Source organism: Anolis carolinensis, chromosome 3 (genome assembly GCF_035594765.1).
Source record: "Anolis carolinensis isolate JA03-04 chromosome 3, rAnoCar3.1.pri, whole genome shotgun sequence".
Taxonomy (NCBI): domain Eukaryota; kingdom Metazoa; phylum Chordata; class Lepidosauria; order Squamata; family Dactyloidae; genus Anolis; species Anolis carolinensis.
In genome coordinates this window covers 239158474-239176680 of record NC_085843.1, presented here as the reverse complement: position 1 = coordinate 239176680, position 18207 = coordinate 239158474, and the positions used below count along the sequence as shown (strand labels likewise).

The 18207-nt window shown below is 40.8% G+C and overlaps 1 protein-coding gene across 1 annotated transcript in view; it reads left to right on the top strand.

Moving 5' to 3' along the window:
- The window catches only part of etv5 (ETS variant transcription factor 5), a 48583-nt gene extending 32224 nt beyond the window's left edge, over nt 1-16359 (top strand). Inside the window, exons 9-13 of the mRNA XM_003218372.4 lie at nt 455-520; nt 2877-2945; nt 3572-3741; nt 12610-12711; nt 14306-16359. Coding sequence (XP_003218420.1) covers nt 455-520; nt 2877-2945; nt 3572-3741; nt 12610-12711; nt 14306-14527 — 629 coding nt within the window. The 3' untranslated portion in view covers nt 14528-16359. The remainder of the gene's footprint in view (nt 1-454; nt 521-2876; nt 2946-3571; nt 3742-12609; nt 12712-14305) is intronic.
- Nucleotides 16360-18207: the final 1848 nt, after the last annotated feature.

Here is an 18207-nt window from a genome sequence, read left to right as displayed (position 1 = left end):
ATGCACACTGCAGAGGATTTATTGTGGAGTACAAGGGCCCAGACTACACTGACTATTGAATGCAGTTTCAAACTGGTATTGAAGAAAATGATTTCGCTGTGCAGATGATTACATAGGAAATCCTGGAACCAAGTTGCGGCCTGGATCATGATTACACAAGCCATCCTACACTGATGCCCAAGAAAGGCTTACTTTTGCCTGCTTTTGTGGGAATTTGCTATCTGGCCACTGCAATTTACAGCTAGCTTCGAACTGCATTAAATTTTCAGTGTAGCTGGAGCCAAGGTCTTGAACAATACCTCTCAAAAATTCTATATTTCGAACAACCAAGTGGAAGAACACAAATCTATACATTTTGTATATCTAGGACCTTTTCTGTAGATGTGCCTACAGACAAGAAGGGAAATGTGTGCAGTTTGGGGTGTTATTAACGCCACCTCCATTTTTCTTTCAGAAGTGCCTAACTGCCAGTCGACATATGTGAGAGGAGGAGGAGGCTACTTCCCCAACAGCCATGATGGTAAGTTAGCTGTCAATTATATACAAAGATGAAGCTATGCCTGTCTGCATAAACTTGAAATAAAATTGAGGAATGTGGATGTGGGGCTGGATGTGATTATCCTAATAGCAAGTGGGTGAGGGGATGTTCTCTCTGAAAACCACTTGAAAGAGCTGGTTATGTTCAGGCTGGAGAAGAGAAGATTAGGAAGAGACATTATCTCAGTCTTCACATATCTAAAGCCAGAAGATGGAGCAGATTTAGTGTCTCGTGTTCCAGAGGACATAGCTAGAACCAAAGGGTGAAAGTTGCAATGCAGCCCTATTTCCGTCACATATTAGGAGAAATCTCTTAATGCCCAAAACCCACCAGAAAGTAGTGGGCTGGGTTCTCTTTCAGTGGAAATATTTGAGCAGAGTTTGGATTGTCATCTCTCATATCATACATTGAGCTCATATCATACATTGAGCAGGCAGGGTGTTGTTGGACTAAAGGATCTCTAAGAATCTATCAACTCTTTCCTTGCTAATTCATGGTTTTTTTTCTTATTGGTTCAAATCTCACTGTTGAACTTAAATACTAGACAAGCCTCTATGTCTCAGCCTCAATTTCCCATAATCACACAGGTTGATCCCCATAATATTAATTATGGCCTACTTGGAGTTTGGAAAAGCTAGTTTGAAGTTAAAAAGTCCATGAATTATCTAACTATCTGGGAATTATAACACACACACCCAAAAAAAGTAACTGTTCTAAGCTAACTGTTCTAAGTACACTGACCACCAGAGTGCTGACTTTGCTTAAATACTGAATGAAAGGAAAATTGACAATTACAGACACTGTGGCTGGATCTACACTGCCCCAGGATCTGATCCCAGATTATCTTCTTATCCCAGATTAACTGGCAGTGTAGACTCATATAATTCAGTTCAAAGCAGATCATCTGGGATCAGATTCTGGGATATAGGGCAGTGTAGGTCCAGCCTGTGTCACCCTTTTAATAAGGCTGTTAATTATGTTTTACACCTCATATTAACTCGACTAGGGAAGCCTGTTTAATTCAGATTATGGAGAGACTGTTTTTTGCAACGTCCTGCTCATCGTATGGCAAATTGCCCTGGTCTTCTTGCTGAAATACATGGAAATTGTGTTCTTTGAGAGCCCATCAGAAATTATCTCTCATCCCTGTCACCAGTTTCTTTTTCTAGAAACAGATATGACTGCTTCCATTTTGCCCACAGAGTGGTTTCTTCTCTCCTGCCTCCTCCTTTGGCACATTAAGTGGCAGTGCCAGCTGCCATGGTGACAGGAGTTGCTATAAAAGTCTGACTGCAGCGGAAGACGTTCTAAGCAAGCCATTTCTCTCACAAAAATGTGTACAGAGCAGTCTGGACTCTAGTGGTTAGTTGATCTAGGTGCAGTGCCCAAGAGGCAATGTCTGGATAGAGTAGGAACAAAATGCTGCCCAGAACAACTAACAACTCACAGTCCATGCTTCAGCTTGCCAGTCTTAATGGCATAATTCTAGACTGGCAAAGGAGTGCAGATGAAATTGAACTGAGCAATTGCCATACAAGAAGTCGCTTTGGTTTGGTGCTGCTCTGCATGCAAAAGTTTTTAATTGGCATTTGCAAATTGACACTTCTTTGTGAAACCAGCCTGGTGGGAACCTATTGTCTGGACAAGTCCTGGGACTCACAGAAGCAGCAGCCAACATATTTGCTAATGAGCTTTTCATGGCCTTACCTATAGACTTTAATAACTGACTGAATCCCTGACATTGCTGCCAAGAGGTACAAAAGGAAATGAACAGCCTAACAGAATGTGTGTGTGCGCCAGTAACCTGGTATCTTGGGGACTCTATGAGTTTAAGTTCAACAAAGTAACTTTTACAAGCTCTGAAAGCAAATAAAACACAGGGTTGCTGTGAGTTTTCCGGGCTGTATGGCCATGTTCCAGAAGCATTCTCTCCAGACGTTTCACCCACATCTATAGCAGGCATCCTCAGAGGTAGTGAGGTCTGCTGGAAACTAGGCAAGTAGGGTTTGTATATCTGTGGAATGTCCAGGGTGGGAGAAAGAACTCTTATCTACTTGAGGCAAGTGTGAATGTTGCAATTGGCCAGCTTGATAAGCATTGAATGGCCTTGCAGCTTCAAAGCCTGGTTGCTTCCTGCCCGGGGGAATCCTTTGTTGAGAGGTGTAAGCTGGCCCTGGATTGACTGACCAGAAGTAGTCAAGTGAGAATCCTTCTGCAACATGGCCATACAGCTCGGAAAACTCACAGCAACCCAGTGATTCCAGCCATGAAAGCCTTTGACAACACATTAAACAAACATAATTTGTGAGCTAATTGACGTGTCTTCTTCCTTAACTAGGGTTCTCCTATGAGAAGGATGCCCGATTGTACTTTGATGATACATGTGTTGTTCCAGAGAGAATGGAAGGTAAGTGGCAGATTCTCTCCCTGCCTCCCCCTCCTTCTCAATCTGTTTGGTGCCTGCCATAGGGCATAGGGGCTGGGGAGATTTCAGTGAGAGATGTCGGAAAATGGATTAGCCAAAAAGCAGCTCTCCCATCTGCTTCAGCAAGGTCAGCCTTGTTTGAGCCACATTCAGTGAAAGAATTCTCTCAAAGTTTCTGAGCCTGAATGTGATGGCCAAACGTATGAAGCGAGTGAACTCACTGCATAGTAGTAACTTTCACATTCAGTAATTTCTTCACACATTTCTCTATGAGGGAAGTACAGCTTGGAAAAGTTGCTATTTTGAATCCAGTTCCCAGAATCCCTCAGCTACATGGCCAGTGACCGCATTGAGTACAGCAGTGGTTCTCAACCTGGGGTCCTCAGATGTTTTTGGCCTTCAACTCCCAGAAATCCTATCAGCTGGTAAACTGGCTAGGATTTCTGGGAGTTGTAGGCCAAAACATCTGGGGACCCCAGTTTGAGAACCACTGGACTAGAAGAGACTTCTGGGTTTCAAAAAAGTAACTTTTCTGAGTTCAAGAGGAGGGGTGCAAAAATATGCTTTTTAAAATGTCAGTTTTAACTAGTGTTTGTTGGTGTAAACAGGCAAAGTGAAGCAAGAACCCCCCGTGTACCGTGAAGGGCCTCCTTACCAAAGACGAGGGTCACTCCAGCTGTGGCAGTTTCTCGTCACACTCCTTGATGACCCAGCCAATGCTCACTTTATTGCTTGGACCGGCAGGGGCATGGAATTCAAGCTGATTGAGCCAGAAGAGGTAAGCACCCAAGTGAGGCCTCCTTCCCATCCCTGTTGTGGTTGTGACTGGTAGCCCAAGAAGATCGCTTTGCCAAACTTGGTTCCCACCAGATGTGTGGGGTTACAACCCCCATCATCCATTGGTGGTGCTGTCTGAAGGTGAAGGGACATATGGTCTAATACATTTGTAAGACACCAGGCTGGGAAACAGTACTGAACATCTGTAGAAAGGGAAAGGATGCAACATTTGAAGCTGAAAGCAATACTCTAAAATTGCTTTCAGCCACAATTGCTCTCCTCTGTATTGAGAGGAGAAAATAGGATATATTATATTAGCTGACATGAAATATTGTTGATGCTTTTATACTTATCTCTGTGCCAGGCCACTTGACAAAAGGCAGAATAGCATTAGACTATGTTCATTGTTGTGGTTGTGGCTCTGATTGACGCAATTTAGATGGCTTTGTCCAGGGCACATGCTGTCCACTGTCAAGCTGTTGCCTTAATGGTGAAATACTTTGGGACTGTACCAGAAATTTCAGATATGTCATCATACTTATTTATCATGCCAGAAGTGAATTGAGGATACAGTTATAATATATTTAAAAACACAAACAAGGTTAAAAACTTGGCATTATACTAGATTTTATTTGACCAGAAGCTGGCCACTTGGGGTGCCTCTGGTGTCACTAAGAGAAGTTCTCCATTGTGCATGTGGCACAGCTCAGGTAGTATTGTAGTAATGTCATCATTGGTGTTATAATTCCAATGTTCCTCCACAGTACTGGAACATCAAATAGCATTGTGATCTCATTAGGCGCATGTGTGTCAGACAAGGCACTCTCAAGAATCTTTCATATGCCTGTTTGTTGGGAATGTGACTATCATTGCTTAAAATTGATAAGCCCAAAGAGGTATAACAGATGTTGATGCAAAGCGATTCTCCAAAGATACAAGGAACATCGAACCCAGCATTCTGTTGACACAAATGGCATCCTATTGCTCTTGGGAAGCCACAAGCAGGACACGAGTGCAACAGCATAACAACACAAGTGCTCCACTGCAATTGATTTATAGAGGCACAATACTACTGGTGGGATATATATGTCCATCATGACTGATAGCCACTGGTAGCTCCATTCTCCATGAATACAGAAGATGTGCCACCTGCTTATAGATTTCCCTGTGGTATGTGGCTTCACCTTTTGCACAACAGGACAGCTGTTGTCAGAGCTTGCTGTAATTTACTAATTCTGTTTGGTCTGTTACTGAAAAAGGGTACACTTTTTAGCTGAACCACGTGATACTTACAAAGTCCATGACTTTTGCAAGGATAATTACTGTGACAATAGATCAGTTTCTACTGAATCCTAGTTATCAAGTTACATGCAGGTAACAAATGGCACTTCTTATGAATGGTGCTCAGGGTGGCAGCAGTAGGCAGAGCAGCGTGAATAAACCCATTTTTGGCATTGTGTAAATCTGTTGATTGAATCTTCTCCAGTCCACATTAAGGTCAGATGGAGAAAAACCGCAGAGCAGATGTCAGAAAGCCCAGCGTCCACAATTCTTACTGAATATATTAAGCACAAATTTGCTTGGTTTGGCTCTTGATGCATCTGATTGTTTGCCAGCAATGACTCTCTGTCTTAATTGGTTGGATTGCCTTTCAATCTTTAGATTATCTTCTTGAGCTATTGTAATTGCATAATCTTATTAAAGATAAAATGCAGTTGGACTAAGCATTTTACGCACTGATTCTGGATTCTGCGACCATGGTGATAAAATGTATCTTTGAATTAATTGCAAGCAGCATTATTAGACTTCAGACATGAATAGAAAATCATGTTTAGTTGCACTGATTTGTGTGTTCACTTTGTTGAATGGCTATATTTGCTACATACATTGCTGTCCTGCCTTTCCTTGTGAGAACTCAATGTGGTGTATATATGAATTTCTTTCTATAGTGAATTAGGTCAGGCTAATAAAAAATTGTTTGGCTCAGATCATCCAATAACTTCCATGACTCAGCTGGGGTCATAGCAGGGATCTCTCAAATCCCAATCCTGGATCCAAACCATTGCACCACACTGGGTCTCCAGTGGCTTTGTTTTATAAGCAGGTGTTCAGCGTGTTGAACTTCATCAGCAGCTTTTGTGCATATGTGCTCTAAAGTTACGGAGAGGGCTCAATAAATTCAATATCACCCCACCCCATCCCATAACCAAGGGGAGACAGACTCTGAAAAGAATATCTGACGGTTTTCTGTAAATCATGGAACTACAGAGGAAGGGCAAGTTGAATCCTAGGATTATTTGGTTGTATGCCCTTTCTAGGAATCAATTTCTTATCCAGAGCTGGAAGGGGTAGTGCAGCCAAAGCTTTGCCAATGCAGTTGATGGGTGTGATCTGTGGTCAGAGTAACCTACTGAAGTAGTGACAGAGCCCAACCCCTCTATCTGTCTTCTCCCATCTCTAATCTTAACAGAAGAGATGTTCCTCCAACCCTGTGCTTCATTTCAGAGGTGAAGTCTAATGCCAGATATATCTTTAGGATAGAGCAAGTATGAGCAAACTTCGGCCCTCCAGGTGTTTTGGACTCCAACTCCTACAATTCCTAATAACTGGTAGACTGTTAGGAATTGTGGAAGTTGAAGTCCAAAACACCAGGAGAGCCAAAATTTGCCCATGCCTGGGATAAAGGATGGGTTTCAGAAAGAGCAAATCTTTGGCAAGGAATGCTAGTCAAATTTTGTGTACTGATTATTTTGGCATGGACTAATACATCTATTTGATTTGCTTTATGTGTGTATTCACGCTCAACCCATTACACTACTGAAATTTAAAAAATAAAAGCTGACTCATCAAAGGGCCTTTTTAGCTATAACTTTCTGGTTGTGGAAGTTTCTCCCATCCAACCCTTGGTTGAATCTTATTTCACTTTTAGAGCTAACTGAAAAGGTCTTTGAGTCATTTTTTGTGTGATCATAATACATTAATTTATGTTTCTTTTTTTAAAAAAAAATATTGCCATTCAATTGTTGTGACTCACTCCCAAATCAAATGCTACATTGGAGCAATATATCAATTCACTGGGAAAAAGCACATTCTATCCCTTCACATACTTTCTGTATAATGGCATTAAGTTCAAGTCGCTTTTTTGTTGGTAATGCTCATGGTGCTGGTGGCAAGGAGGTTTATATATCAACACTGGAAGTCTTGCCAATATCCTGCAATTGAATGGGTAGCTGTATAGCAGGGACTTGATATGCTATAAAAAGTCTTATGTAGGAGACTCGTGAAACCATAGACTTGTAATTATTAGATTAAGGCTGATGTTTTTTTCCATGGAACTTTTTTATTTATCTTTTAGGGTGGAAATGAAAGATCCCTCTAGAAATCAGTGAAGAAATCAGACTTAACATAACTTTGGTTGGATACCAATGCATCCATCCAAAAACAACACAGAATACCAAACATCTAATTCCTATCTTTTTTTGGGTGAAAATAAACTTTTAGAAAGGAGAATTGGATGGGCTATGGCTTCGTGTCTGAAGCATGAGATCGCTCTATGCAACTGAGTACTGAAAGCACTGCCAAAATTATCTTTAAATGCTTAGGGAAACAAGGGAAACGAAGTACAGTAGAGTCTCACTTATCCAACACTCACTTATCCAACGTTCTGGATTATCCAACACATTTTTGTAGTCAGTGTTTTCAATATATCATGATATTTTGGTGCTAAATTCGTAAATACAGTAATTACTACATAGCATTAATGTGTAATGAACTACTTTTTCTGTCAAATTTGTTGTATAACATGATGTTTTGGTGCTTAATTTGTAAAATCATAACCTATTTTGATGTTTAATAGGTTTTTTCTTAATCTCTCCTTATTATCCAACATATTCGCTTATCCAACATTCTGCCAGCCCGTTTATGTTGGATAAGTGAGACTCTACTGTATGTATGTGTCATGAAATAAGACCTTGTGAAGAAACAGCAGGTTTGCTTCTCTTTGCTGGTATCTCCTCATTCCCTTCTGGAGATCTTTTGCTGATGCCCAGTGCAGAAAGTATTGGAAGTTGCAAGTTTTAGAATGTGAACAATATTAAAAGGTATTAATGTGTACAGATGACAAAGATCCCAGTGAGATTCTATTTCTTGCTTCCAGCCTCGCAACCCAGTTAATTCTTAGGCACAGGGCTCTCCATAACAGATTCCAAATTAGCAGGTAGGAATATGTTCTCCTTTTCTCAAAACTGGAGGTGTAAGAAATCTGCCTCTAAAAATACATGCAAAGACGCTAAAATGAGCCGTGAAAACGTCAGTTGTCTTACATTGGGTAAACTATGTTTTAACAATAGGAAAAATGGGAAAACCCGAATACCTCCAAAATATATGCAATAAATTTAGATCTATATCAAGGTCTGTAGTCTATTGTTATTGCACTTTTTCTGTTTTGTTTTGTTTTTTCATTCTGACGAAGTCCAGATAAAAATCTGGTTCATTCATCAATTTGGAATAATATAGGGAGTGTAGCGGGCAAAAAAGAGGAAAACCGTCTCTTTGTTAGTTTATTTATTTATTTATCATGTCAGAAGCGAATTGAGGGTACATTTATAATGTATTTGAAAACCCAAACTAAGTTTTAAAACTTGGCATTATACTAAGTGTCCTTTGATCAGAAACTGGCCACTTGAGAGTGCTTCTGGTGTCACTGTAAGAAGGTTCTCTATTGTTCATGTAGCAGGGTTCAGGCTGCATTGTAGTAAGTGGTCTGTGGTTTGCACTTCTCCACACTCGTATGTTGTGGACTCCACTTAATAGCCCCATTTCTGAAGATTGGCTCTGCACCTCGTGGTGCCAGAGCACAGTCTGTTCAGCACCTTCCAAGTCGCCCAGTCTTCTGTGTGCCCAGGAAGGAGTCTCTCATACAGTATCAGCCATGGGATGAGATTCTGGGTTTTAGCCTGCCACTTTTGGACTCTTGCTTGCTGAGGTGTTCCTGCGAGTATCTCTGTAGATCTTAGAAAACTATTTCTTGATTTAAGGCATTGGCATGCTGGCTGTTAATGACAGTGAGTCTTAGCAATTTTATAAAAACGATTATGTAAAATTCTTTAGCTTTGGAGCAACTATAATGATTATTTATTTATTATTGTTTGTAAAGATGGTCCATTTCTTTTTGTTAGTCACTCCAAATAGCAGGCAGTATTATCTTTCCTTTTTAATGATCCGTGAAACTGTTTTCTTTTTCTTACTAAAGTATTATGTTTCCCAAGAGTAAGACTAGTTTAACATCCACATGCGTCTTAGAATATTTACATTTTGTTGCTTCCCTTTTTGCAGTGTTCACTGTATATTATTTGCGATTGTAGGTTTAAATCGTATTGTGCCAGTTCAACTATTTCTATTGTTTGAAATTCATAAATCTGGCCCATTTGGTCAGAGTGGTCCCAGTTCATCTTCTATTATCCCATTTTTTCAGCTCATTGTCAGCTAATTTCCCTTTCACCCTCTCACTTTCCCCCTTTATCTTCAGCTTATTTCATTGCTGCAAACTGAGTTTGCAAACAAAGTGCAAAAGTGCACTGCACTCAAGTCAGCAAGTGAAAGGTGAGGAGGGAGCGGGATTTTGCTTTTCCCAGTAAACTCAGGCATAAGCAAACTACTGCAGTCTCTCTTATCTTGTGTGTTCTTTCTCATTAATACCTTTCTCGTTAATGCCATCTTGGCCACAAATAATTGTTTTCACCTGTGAAATATTGAGGGATATGCAGTTGTTAGCTTTTGAGGTGATGTTTTAGGGGTTACTTTCTTGCGCCTCCCGTTTAGTTCTTTCTGGGGCATCCCTTTATTACTTCCACACACATCGTTTTTATTTTCCCCATCAAATGTCAGATGCTTGGTTGGGTCTAAGAAGAGATTTTCTGCTAATTTCCACTGTCGCTGTAGGCTTTCCTCTGTTGTCGCCTTGTGGAGACACTGAGTTTGTAAATAAACCCCTGAAATTACCAAGAGGGATTTTGTGGTGCACTTGGTTGTGTGGAATGATGCAGAGGAGGAAGCTGCTTGACTAATAATTGAAACCAGCTGCACAGCCATGCAGTGCATGGTGGGTAATTATCTATAATATACAGTACACTTTGCATGGAAATTGTGGTTTTTCAAACAAGAGTTTGGCAGTCGAAGGTCTTTGGTAGTCTGCTGTTTCACTCCCACCCCATTATGAAAATGGCATCTGCTTTGATTTGGAAATGCTTTAACCGTGAATCTGCGCTGCCTGTCTAGCATTTTTCTCTGGTGAGAGGGCCAAGGAAGTATGAGTGGAAGACAAAGCAAGACCTTGCAGTTGTTTGAGGGGGAATGGATTTTCATTGGAAATATTACATCTTCCACTTCTGCCCCAGAGCAGCAGGCTCTTTGGAAAGGCTGAAGGGCCACTGATAATGATGGCTCTTGCTTTCCAGCGGTATTGGCCAGTAAGAGGATGAGAAAGGTTTTGAAGCACCTTGTGGTTTTCTTTGCCAGGCTGTACGCAGCAGTAAAGAGGAAGCTCTGGCGGAGTCTGAATCAGAATCAAAGCCAGGCTGCTACGAGGTGATTATGTAACCGTCACCTGCAGAGCCACTTGGAATCCATGCATTGGCAATGTGCTCTTGGCTATGTGCCTGCTGTTACATACATATGGAGGGGGGCTTGCGTCTGAACATGCAAAATACAACCAAACATGCTTCCGCCCTGGAGCCACTTATGGGAGGATTAATTCCATAAGCTATTGAGAAGCCTATTGCAATGCATTAACTTAAAAATAGAGAAGGAGGAGCAGCATAGTTGGATTTCTTGCTTGCTTTCCTCCTTTGACACCGTAGTAATTGATACATGGTTGAATATATTCAATACAGGCTAGCAGTACATTTATTCTTGGGGTATGAGAACAAAGAAGCTCGGCTTGTAGTGGAGGAACAGGAAAATGGGTGTAAAGGGGAGCTAGGTAGCATCTCTGTTGTAACTTTGATTTTAATTGGAAAGAGAATGAGCAAAGGGGTGTATACTGGATGGGTGATATGTCGATTGCTCTGTGCAGAGTAATGCAAGGTGCTGAATAAGTACATTTTCCTTTCCTAATGATAAGCTATTTGCTTCATCTATGCATTTCACTTCCTCCTTGTGTCTTTGCTCTGATGGAAAAACTAGTCTGACTGGTGCATTGCATTAATGTAGTTATCTGTTTAGTTGCTGAGGCCGTTGGAAACACCCCATGTATTTGGCTCAGGCTTATGTTCTGGGCCTTTGCAATGCCTCAGGTGGGTGCTGGCTGCCTCAGTGCACTTAGTGCTAGGAAATCCCATTAATCTTCTCTGAGTGCCTGGCTGATTGTCCATTCCAAAAATCCCCAGGGAAACAGTAGGTTGGTTGGCAACAGGCTTATGTCATCAGATCCTCCTCCCAAAGAAAAATGAATAATCCGCTCAGCACAATTGCTTATGAATTGTATTAGAATTGATTCAGGGCTCTTACACACTTGTAGCTCCATCAGGTTTCCTGATCATGTCTTTCTAGCCATGGTTTACACTGCAGTCAAGAAGAGTAACGTGGGCCAATACTCGGTGTTTTGGCCAACAGAATCTGGCCTTTGTGAAATTTAGGGAAATGGGTGTGGCTCTATCCATCTCTTGGGATATTCTTATCTTAGTTTTTTTAAAATATGAAGACCTTTGGTAATTTAGTTTTTATTGAAAGTTATATGAAATTTAGTGGCCCATTACCTAGATTTGGGGATGTTAAAGCCCTCTAGATGCTATTGAACCCCAACTGTCATTATCTCCAAACACTACAGTGCTGGTTGCAGCTAATGGGAGCTGAGGTTCAACATAACTGGACAACAAAAGTTTCCCATCACAGCTATAGTGCATTTTTTAACATGAGCTGTTAAATCCATACTATGGCTGAGATCTTTGATCAGCCAGGCAGTGTATATGCTCTGTCTCTTTCCTCACTGTGTCTAAGCACAGCCTACTTTCCTCAGCTGGCATGTTAGCCCCATGGCCATTTTGTGGCTAGGGAAGGAAGTGGGGCAGTCTGCCAACATCAGGCTACGTTTATGAAACAGAAGACCTCCTATAGATCTTATTTTTCCCTTAATTTTCCAAGAAGAAGACAATTATGAATGATATGGATGCTAAACACTGCAAGATTACATCTGTACTGACCTTAGAAATTTATTGATAGTACAAAACAACTTATTTGGCCAACCATGTGATAGTCAGGTCGGACAGAATACAATTATGTAGAAAATGGGTTTGGATTCCCAATCCAATACAACTTTTCATGTTTATGTGCTCAAAGATGTGGTCCCATGAGCATCGGGTATTATCTTCGGAAAGTCCAGAAAAACTCCCAGATCTGACCACATAAATTAAAATTTATTTTCCAGATATTAATATGTTCAACATCTATGAAGAATTTAAAATTTCTTGGCCAATATGAATGGAGGTTAACCGAGTAGTCTTTCAACAAAATCTGATATGCTCCGCTGCTAGGGATACTGGAGGAGCTTGCATATTAGAATACAGAATAGTTACTCTCTGATAATGTGTCACTAGTATTTAGTACTCCATGCAAACTTGGTAGAAGAATGTAGCTTGCTTGAGTGCTTTGGGAATCCCAATGCCCTATCTGATTCTTCCAGCAAGTGGCTGAGTTAGGCAAATATATTCTGCAAAATAACTGAAACTCTGCATACTAATAGTCTGAAAAGCTTTGCATTGCCACTATTGGCATTTCTGTTCTCCACCCGAGAATCTTGTTTCCAAAAGTTTGACACTTCTCAGTCATGCCAGAAAGTTGACAAGCTTCATAGCTGCATTTCTCACTTTCTTAGGTTGCTCGTCGGTGGGGAATCCAGAAGAATCGGCCAGCTATGAACTATGACAAGCTCAGTCGGTCTCTTCGCTACTACTATGAAAAAGGCATCATGCAGAAGGTAACACTTTGCTCTGAATATTTCTGCTAAGCAATAATAGTGTGGCTGTAAAGCAGGGGTGGGAAATTTCTTGGGGCCAAGACCCCCATACACATAGACAGAAAAATGGTGCCATTCCACAAGCAATTGGCTGCTGGTTCATAGGGTTCGTAGGGGGGAAGAAGCAGTAGGAAGTCAATGGGGTTCTTGGCATATTAGGAATGAAAATACTAGTCTTTTGGTCTTTGTTTGCAATAATTCCATCCATCCACCCATCAATCAAAGCATACATACACATCTGCCCTTCCTTGTTTATAATTGCTGATGTAAAAACAAGCAGAAAGTAAATTGGAATCTAGTCTACAATTAATTCTCTGGAAGTAGGTCAAGTACAGTATTATGCATTTCCAATCATTTAACAAGAGCAAAAAAATACCTCCAGCAGATAGGGAAGGATATGCTATGGCTGGTCTTGTACTAATCATGTCTTGATATCAGCTTTCATATCTTGTACAAATGTAAGATCAGAATATTAACTAGTTCTGGGTTGCTGCGAGTTTTCCAGGCTTTATGGCCATGATCCAGAAGCATTCTCACCTGACGTTTCACCCACATCTATGGCAGGCATCCTCAGAGATTGTGAGCTCTGTTGGAAACTAGGCAAGTGGGGTTTATATATCTGTGGAAGGTCCAGGGTGGGAGAAATAACTCTTGTCTGCCTCAGGCAAGTGTGAATGTTGCAATTGGCCAGCTTGATTAGCATTGAATAGCCTTGCTAACTCTAAAATCAAGACAGTAATTTTTTTTTTAAAAAAAAACCAATAAAAAACGGGCATTCTAGACAGGAAACAATCAGGGTCAGCTAACACGTCCCAACAAAGGATTCCCCCAGGCAGGAAGCAGCCAGGCTTTGAAGCTGCAAAACTATTCAATGCTAACCAAGCTGGCTAATTGCAACATTCACACTTGCCTCAGGCACCCTGAACATTGGAATTTTTATTATAATAAGTATGTCATTGTCATTTTATATTTTTGATATTAGTTAAGTAGTTGTGGCATTGTATGTTTGCTGTTTATATGTATGTAACCACCCTGGGTCCCTCTGGGGAGAGAGGGGAATCTAGAAATAAATTATTATTATTATTATTATTATTATTATTGTTGTTGTTATTATTATTACTATATAAACCCCATTTGCCTAGTTAAACAGATCTGACAACCTCTAAGGATGCCTGCCATAGATGTGGGCGAAACGTCAGGAGAGAGTGCTTCTGGAACATGGCCATACAGCCCGGAAAACTCATAGCAACCCAGTGATTCCAGCCATGAAAGCCTTCGAAAACACATTAACTAGTTCTCTTTGACTTGACCTTTGTTCTGTACCACAGACCACTTTTCCATTTTTGATTAGAATTCATCATCTGTTGTAACTGAAATCACAGTGCAGGGACTCATAGTTTACAGGAAGTCACCGGTTCTGTTGTCTTTATTTCCCCTCCCTTGGTATTTTCCCTGTCTTAGACCTGGGCTCTGTAGTAAACAACAAAGTCGATCCCACTAACCCCACATTTCCAATGCCTACCATAACTTAACTAACATCTTCCTTTGCTTTCAGGTGGCAGGAGAACGGTATGTCTACAAGTTTGTTTGTGACCCCGATGCCCTCTTCTCCATGGCCTTCCCTGACAATCAGCGCCCATTCTTAAAAGCTGAACCTGACTGCCATGTGAATGAAGATGACACCTTACCTCTCACACACTTTGAAGACAACTCTGCATACCTCCTAGATCTGGATCCCTGCAGCAATCTCCCCTATGCTGAGGGCTTTGCTTACTGACTGGCTGAGCAGCTCACACTACAGACTCCAGTTCCAACCATTAAGGGCAAATGGGTTTTGTAAAGAATTTCTGCTGTTCATAAAACTGCTCTTTGCAAATATTATCAGAAGAGACAGACAAATAATAACTTCACGGCCCTCCCAACACAAAGACAATAACCTGGCTGGTCAGTAGGACCTCCAATTGCTGGTCACTTCAGCTCCAACCACAAAGAATGATGGGAGTGTATGTTCCAGTGGGGTGTATTCTGGGCCCTGTTGCTAGGGGGTATGTGTGCGATGCACATGCTTGCAAGACTTGAATAGACAGTATGTGATTAGCAAATTGTCATGATAATATGCTATGTAACAATCACAATCCTTGTATCTACCTTGTATAATGGAAAAGGGCTTTGCTTTGCAGAGGACAAAAGGACCGACGCTGGTCAAGCCCTTTGGAATGGGTCGTGGCTTAGCGTGGTGCTTCTGGCATGGCTGAATTAGCACAGCCCCTCTCAGTTCTCAGTGCACAGCTCTTCAGTCGAGATAGCCTTTTTCTGATACTTTAAAAATAAAAGATTTGGTTTGATGTTTTGGTCTCTAATAAGCAACCCTTGCTTAAAGGAAAGCACTTAAGCGCTAGATCTCAACACGCCCAACTGTCCCTTGGCCACCCTCTCTGTTGCAAGGCTGTGCATGGATAGCTTGCTTTTAGGGAGGAAAGAGGGTTTGGCCAAACCTCTTTTTATGTTGTGGGGCAACATTTGTAACTAGATTTTTCTAGGGTTTTGTATCTAAGAAAATCCTGCCTTTTGGCAAAGCTTCTGCTTTTTTGCTTCCAGCAATGCTGACACTAAGGGCACTCCAGCATGGGGTGGGGAGAGGTTTCCTGCCCTTCATGCGCATATCTGCTTCACACATTTCTACACTGGATCCTTCCCAGGACACTTTGTACAGTGTGCGCTGTATTGGGAGGGCGCTCCTATGCAGTAGCAAATGCACGTTGTTTTTTTCTGTGACTGGGATTCATATGTATATAATACAAGACAACCCCAGCCACTGAACTTTCCCGAGGTAGCACAGTTCTGACGCGATGGCAGCCTTGCCTTGTTGTTGCTAAACTACCTTTCCTCATTGAGCTTATAAGCAAGACAGAGGCTCAAGGTCTGTATGCAGAAATATTTTTAGCTTAATTTGTAAGTTGTGTTACATTTTCAAATGCTTCATGCAAGTTGGATATTTTAAGAAGATTTTTAAAAGAAAAAGAAAAAAAGAATTTGGGTTTGTAAAAATTCAGAGAAAGGGGAGAGGTCTACGTTGCTCAGTACATACAGATATATATATAAAAAATTCTCTGGGACCTTCAGAGAGTCCTCCCTTTCTCTTTCCTATGAGCATTGTTGGCATGCACCTGTAATGTGCTTGGCCCAAATATGCATAACTTTCCCCATGGGCTCCATGTTTTTTTGTAAATGCTGTATAGGATTTCTTTTTCTGCTTTGATAACTTTGTTTGGGTTTTTGACTAACTTCACTTTTTTTAAAGTATGAAGATTAACTCTTTGTAGACGACTCAGCAACTCTCCCCAGAATGTATAAAGTGGCCTGTCACAAAGCACAGGGCAGCAGCGAACTCTGCTGCCACCCCTAATTTGCCCCAAGGCTTAATCAGACCGGTGGGGTTTGCTGTGTGGGTTTTTGTTTAATTTTGGAATGGGAAGTCTATAGCGCAGAAGGGTTAATCTGAGGATTGATGTGAAATTACTATTGCCTGAGCAGGGCCATATAGTATAACTCCTGCAAAAGCTGCATTACATTCTGTACTGTGTACAATAAAGGATTTTTTGCTCTCTGTTCAGGCAGTGCTTGTGCTCAATCTCATTGGCTCATGCTTCCAAAGTCATCATGTGATAAGGCTGTTCATTGAGCTCTGTATTTTTTTATTCGTGCCCACTTTATCCTGTACTCAACTGCAGTCCCAGAAGAAACAAATCTCTCTGCAGCAATTGTTTAGGCTTAACACCTAAACATGGAAAATATAGACACTAGTGTTGTGCTTTTGTATGGAATTGTTGTTCATTTTGTGTGGTTTCATTCGTGTCATCTCATTTTCATATTTGGTTCCTGCTAACAAAAATGGGCTGCCTATATGACACAAATTTTCGTCTAGCTAACAAAAAAACGAAAATTTTCGTGCCATTGGCGGCAATGGGAGGGCTTCCAAGACTCATCCCCCCCCCTCAGTTTTTGGGCTAGAGGGGTGAAAATCGTCACACACAGAGGGCATTTCAATCCCTTTTAGCCCACCAACTTTTAAAACGTTGGATCTTCCCCAGAGTACTATCGTTATTATTAATATTATTATTACCACCCATTTCCACTCACATCAGATGTAATGCGGAGGCTTTCCTCTCCCAGGCTCAGCTTAGATTCCCACATTAGCTATCATTCGTTCCCTATCTATCTATCTATCTATATAACACCCATTAGTACATATCAGCTGTAATGGGAAAGCAGCCCTCTGTCAGTACCTGCTAATTGTTATGGGGCAGAAACGAAAGGAAAACAAAAGCAAGCACGATGACTATGTGGCTTTCATTTTCGTGTTGCCTCTCATTTCCTACGAAAATGTCATTCGTTTTGTGTAGACAAACGGTTGAAACTAAACAATTGCACGAAGGAAACAAAGGAAAATTTTTCATGCACATCTCTAATAGGCACAGAATACAGCAGTTCTTGCAGCGTGTCTGTCATCATGAGAGTTTTTGCTTACAGGCCCTGAAGCTTGTTAATTGCTAATATCCATTCCTTTTCCTATTCATCAGGCTTTTTCCTTTCACGCCCATATAACATTTCTACAACTTGCCCTACAGTGTTTGCCAAAACATGTTGTTCAGTAAACTCATAATACATTTTATTAAAATGTTATTACTTCATCTTTCCTCCAAGGAGCTTTGGAATGTTGTTTTCTTTTCATCTCACTTTTCTCCCACTGTGGAACCCAAGATGAATGGCTGCAAATTAAACCAAAGTATATCTAAAATCTTACTATTGTATATAAAAGTTTCAAAACAAAGTATTATATTAAAAATGTACAAAATTAAAACTATTGTTAACATTTAAAATGTAGTAGAAAAGATAAGAAAAGCATTCCACACTGATAAAGTCTTCCATCACCGTAGCTAAGGTCCAAAGGACAGCTGAATCTCCTATGATAGAGAGATCTATAGAGCCAATTCATTGATAAGGAATTTCATTGGGGGGCAAATTTAGCCTAGCAGAGCTGTCTATCTGGTCTGCTGTGTTGTCTAGAGCTTAAACTTTTCCACCCCTTTTGGTCTGAGAAATTTTTATGTGACCCCAGGTATATAAGTATAAAAAATAAATAGAAAAATCAAACATTTACTGATAACAAATCAGCATTTGCAAGGCGTGCTAAACAGGCTAATTTTCCTTTTTATGAAGCACAGCTGAGGCATCTTCTGCAGAGTCTACTGTAAACATTGCACAGTAGATTCATGTAAATGTCAAAAACAGCTACTAGGTGAAGTTCAGAAAACATTTTTGGGACCTCCATCACTGAAGAAAGAGAAGAAGAAAGGAAGGAACTGTAACCAATGGACATAAATTTAGTGCCAGTCCCTGGCACAATTGGGTGGAAATGGTTGATCCTCCACATCAGAAAACTGGAGAAATACTAAA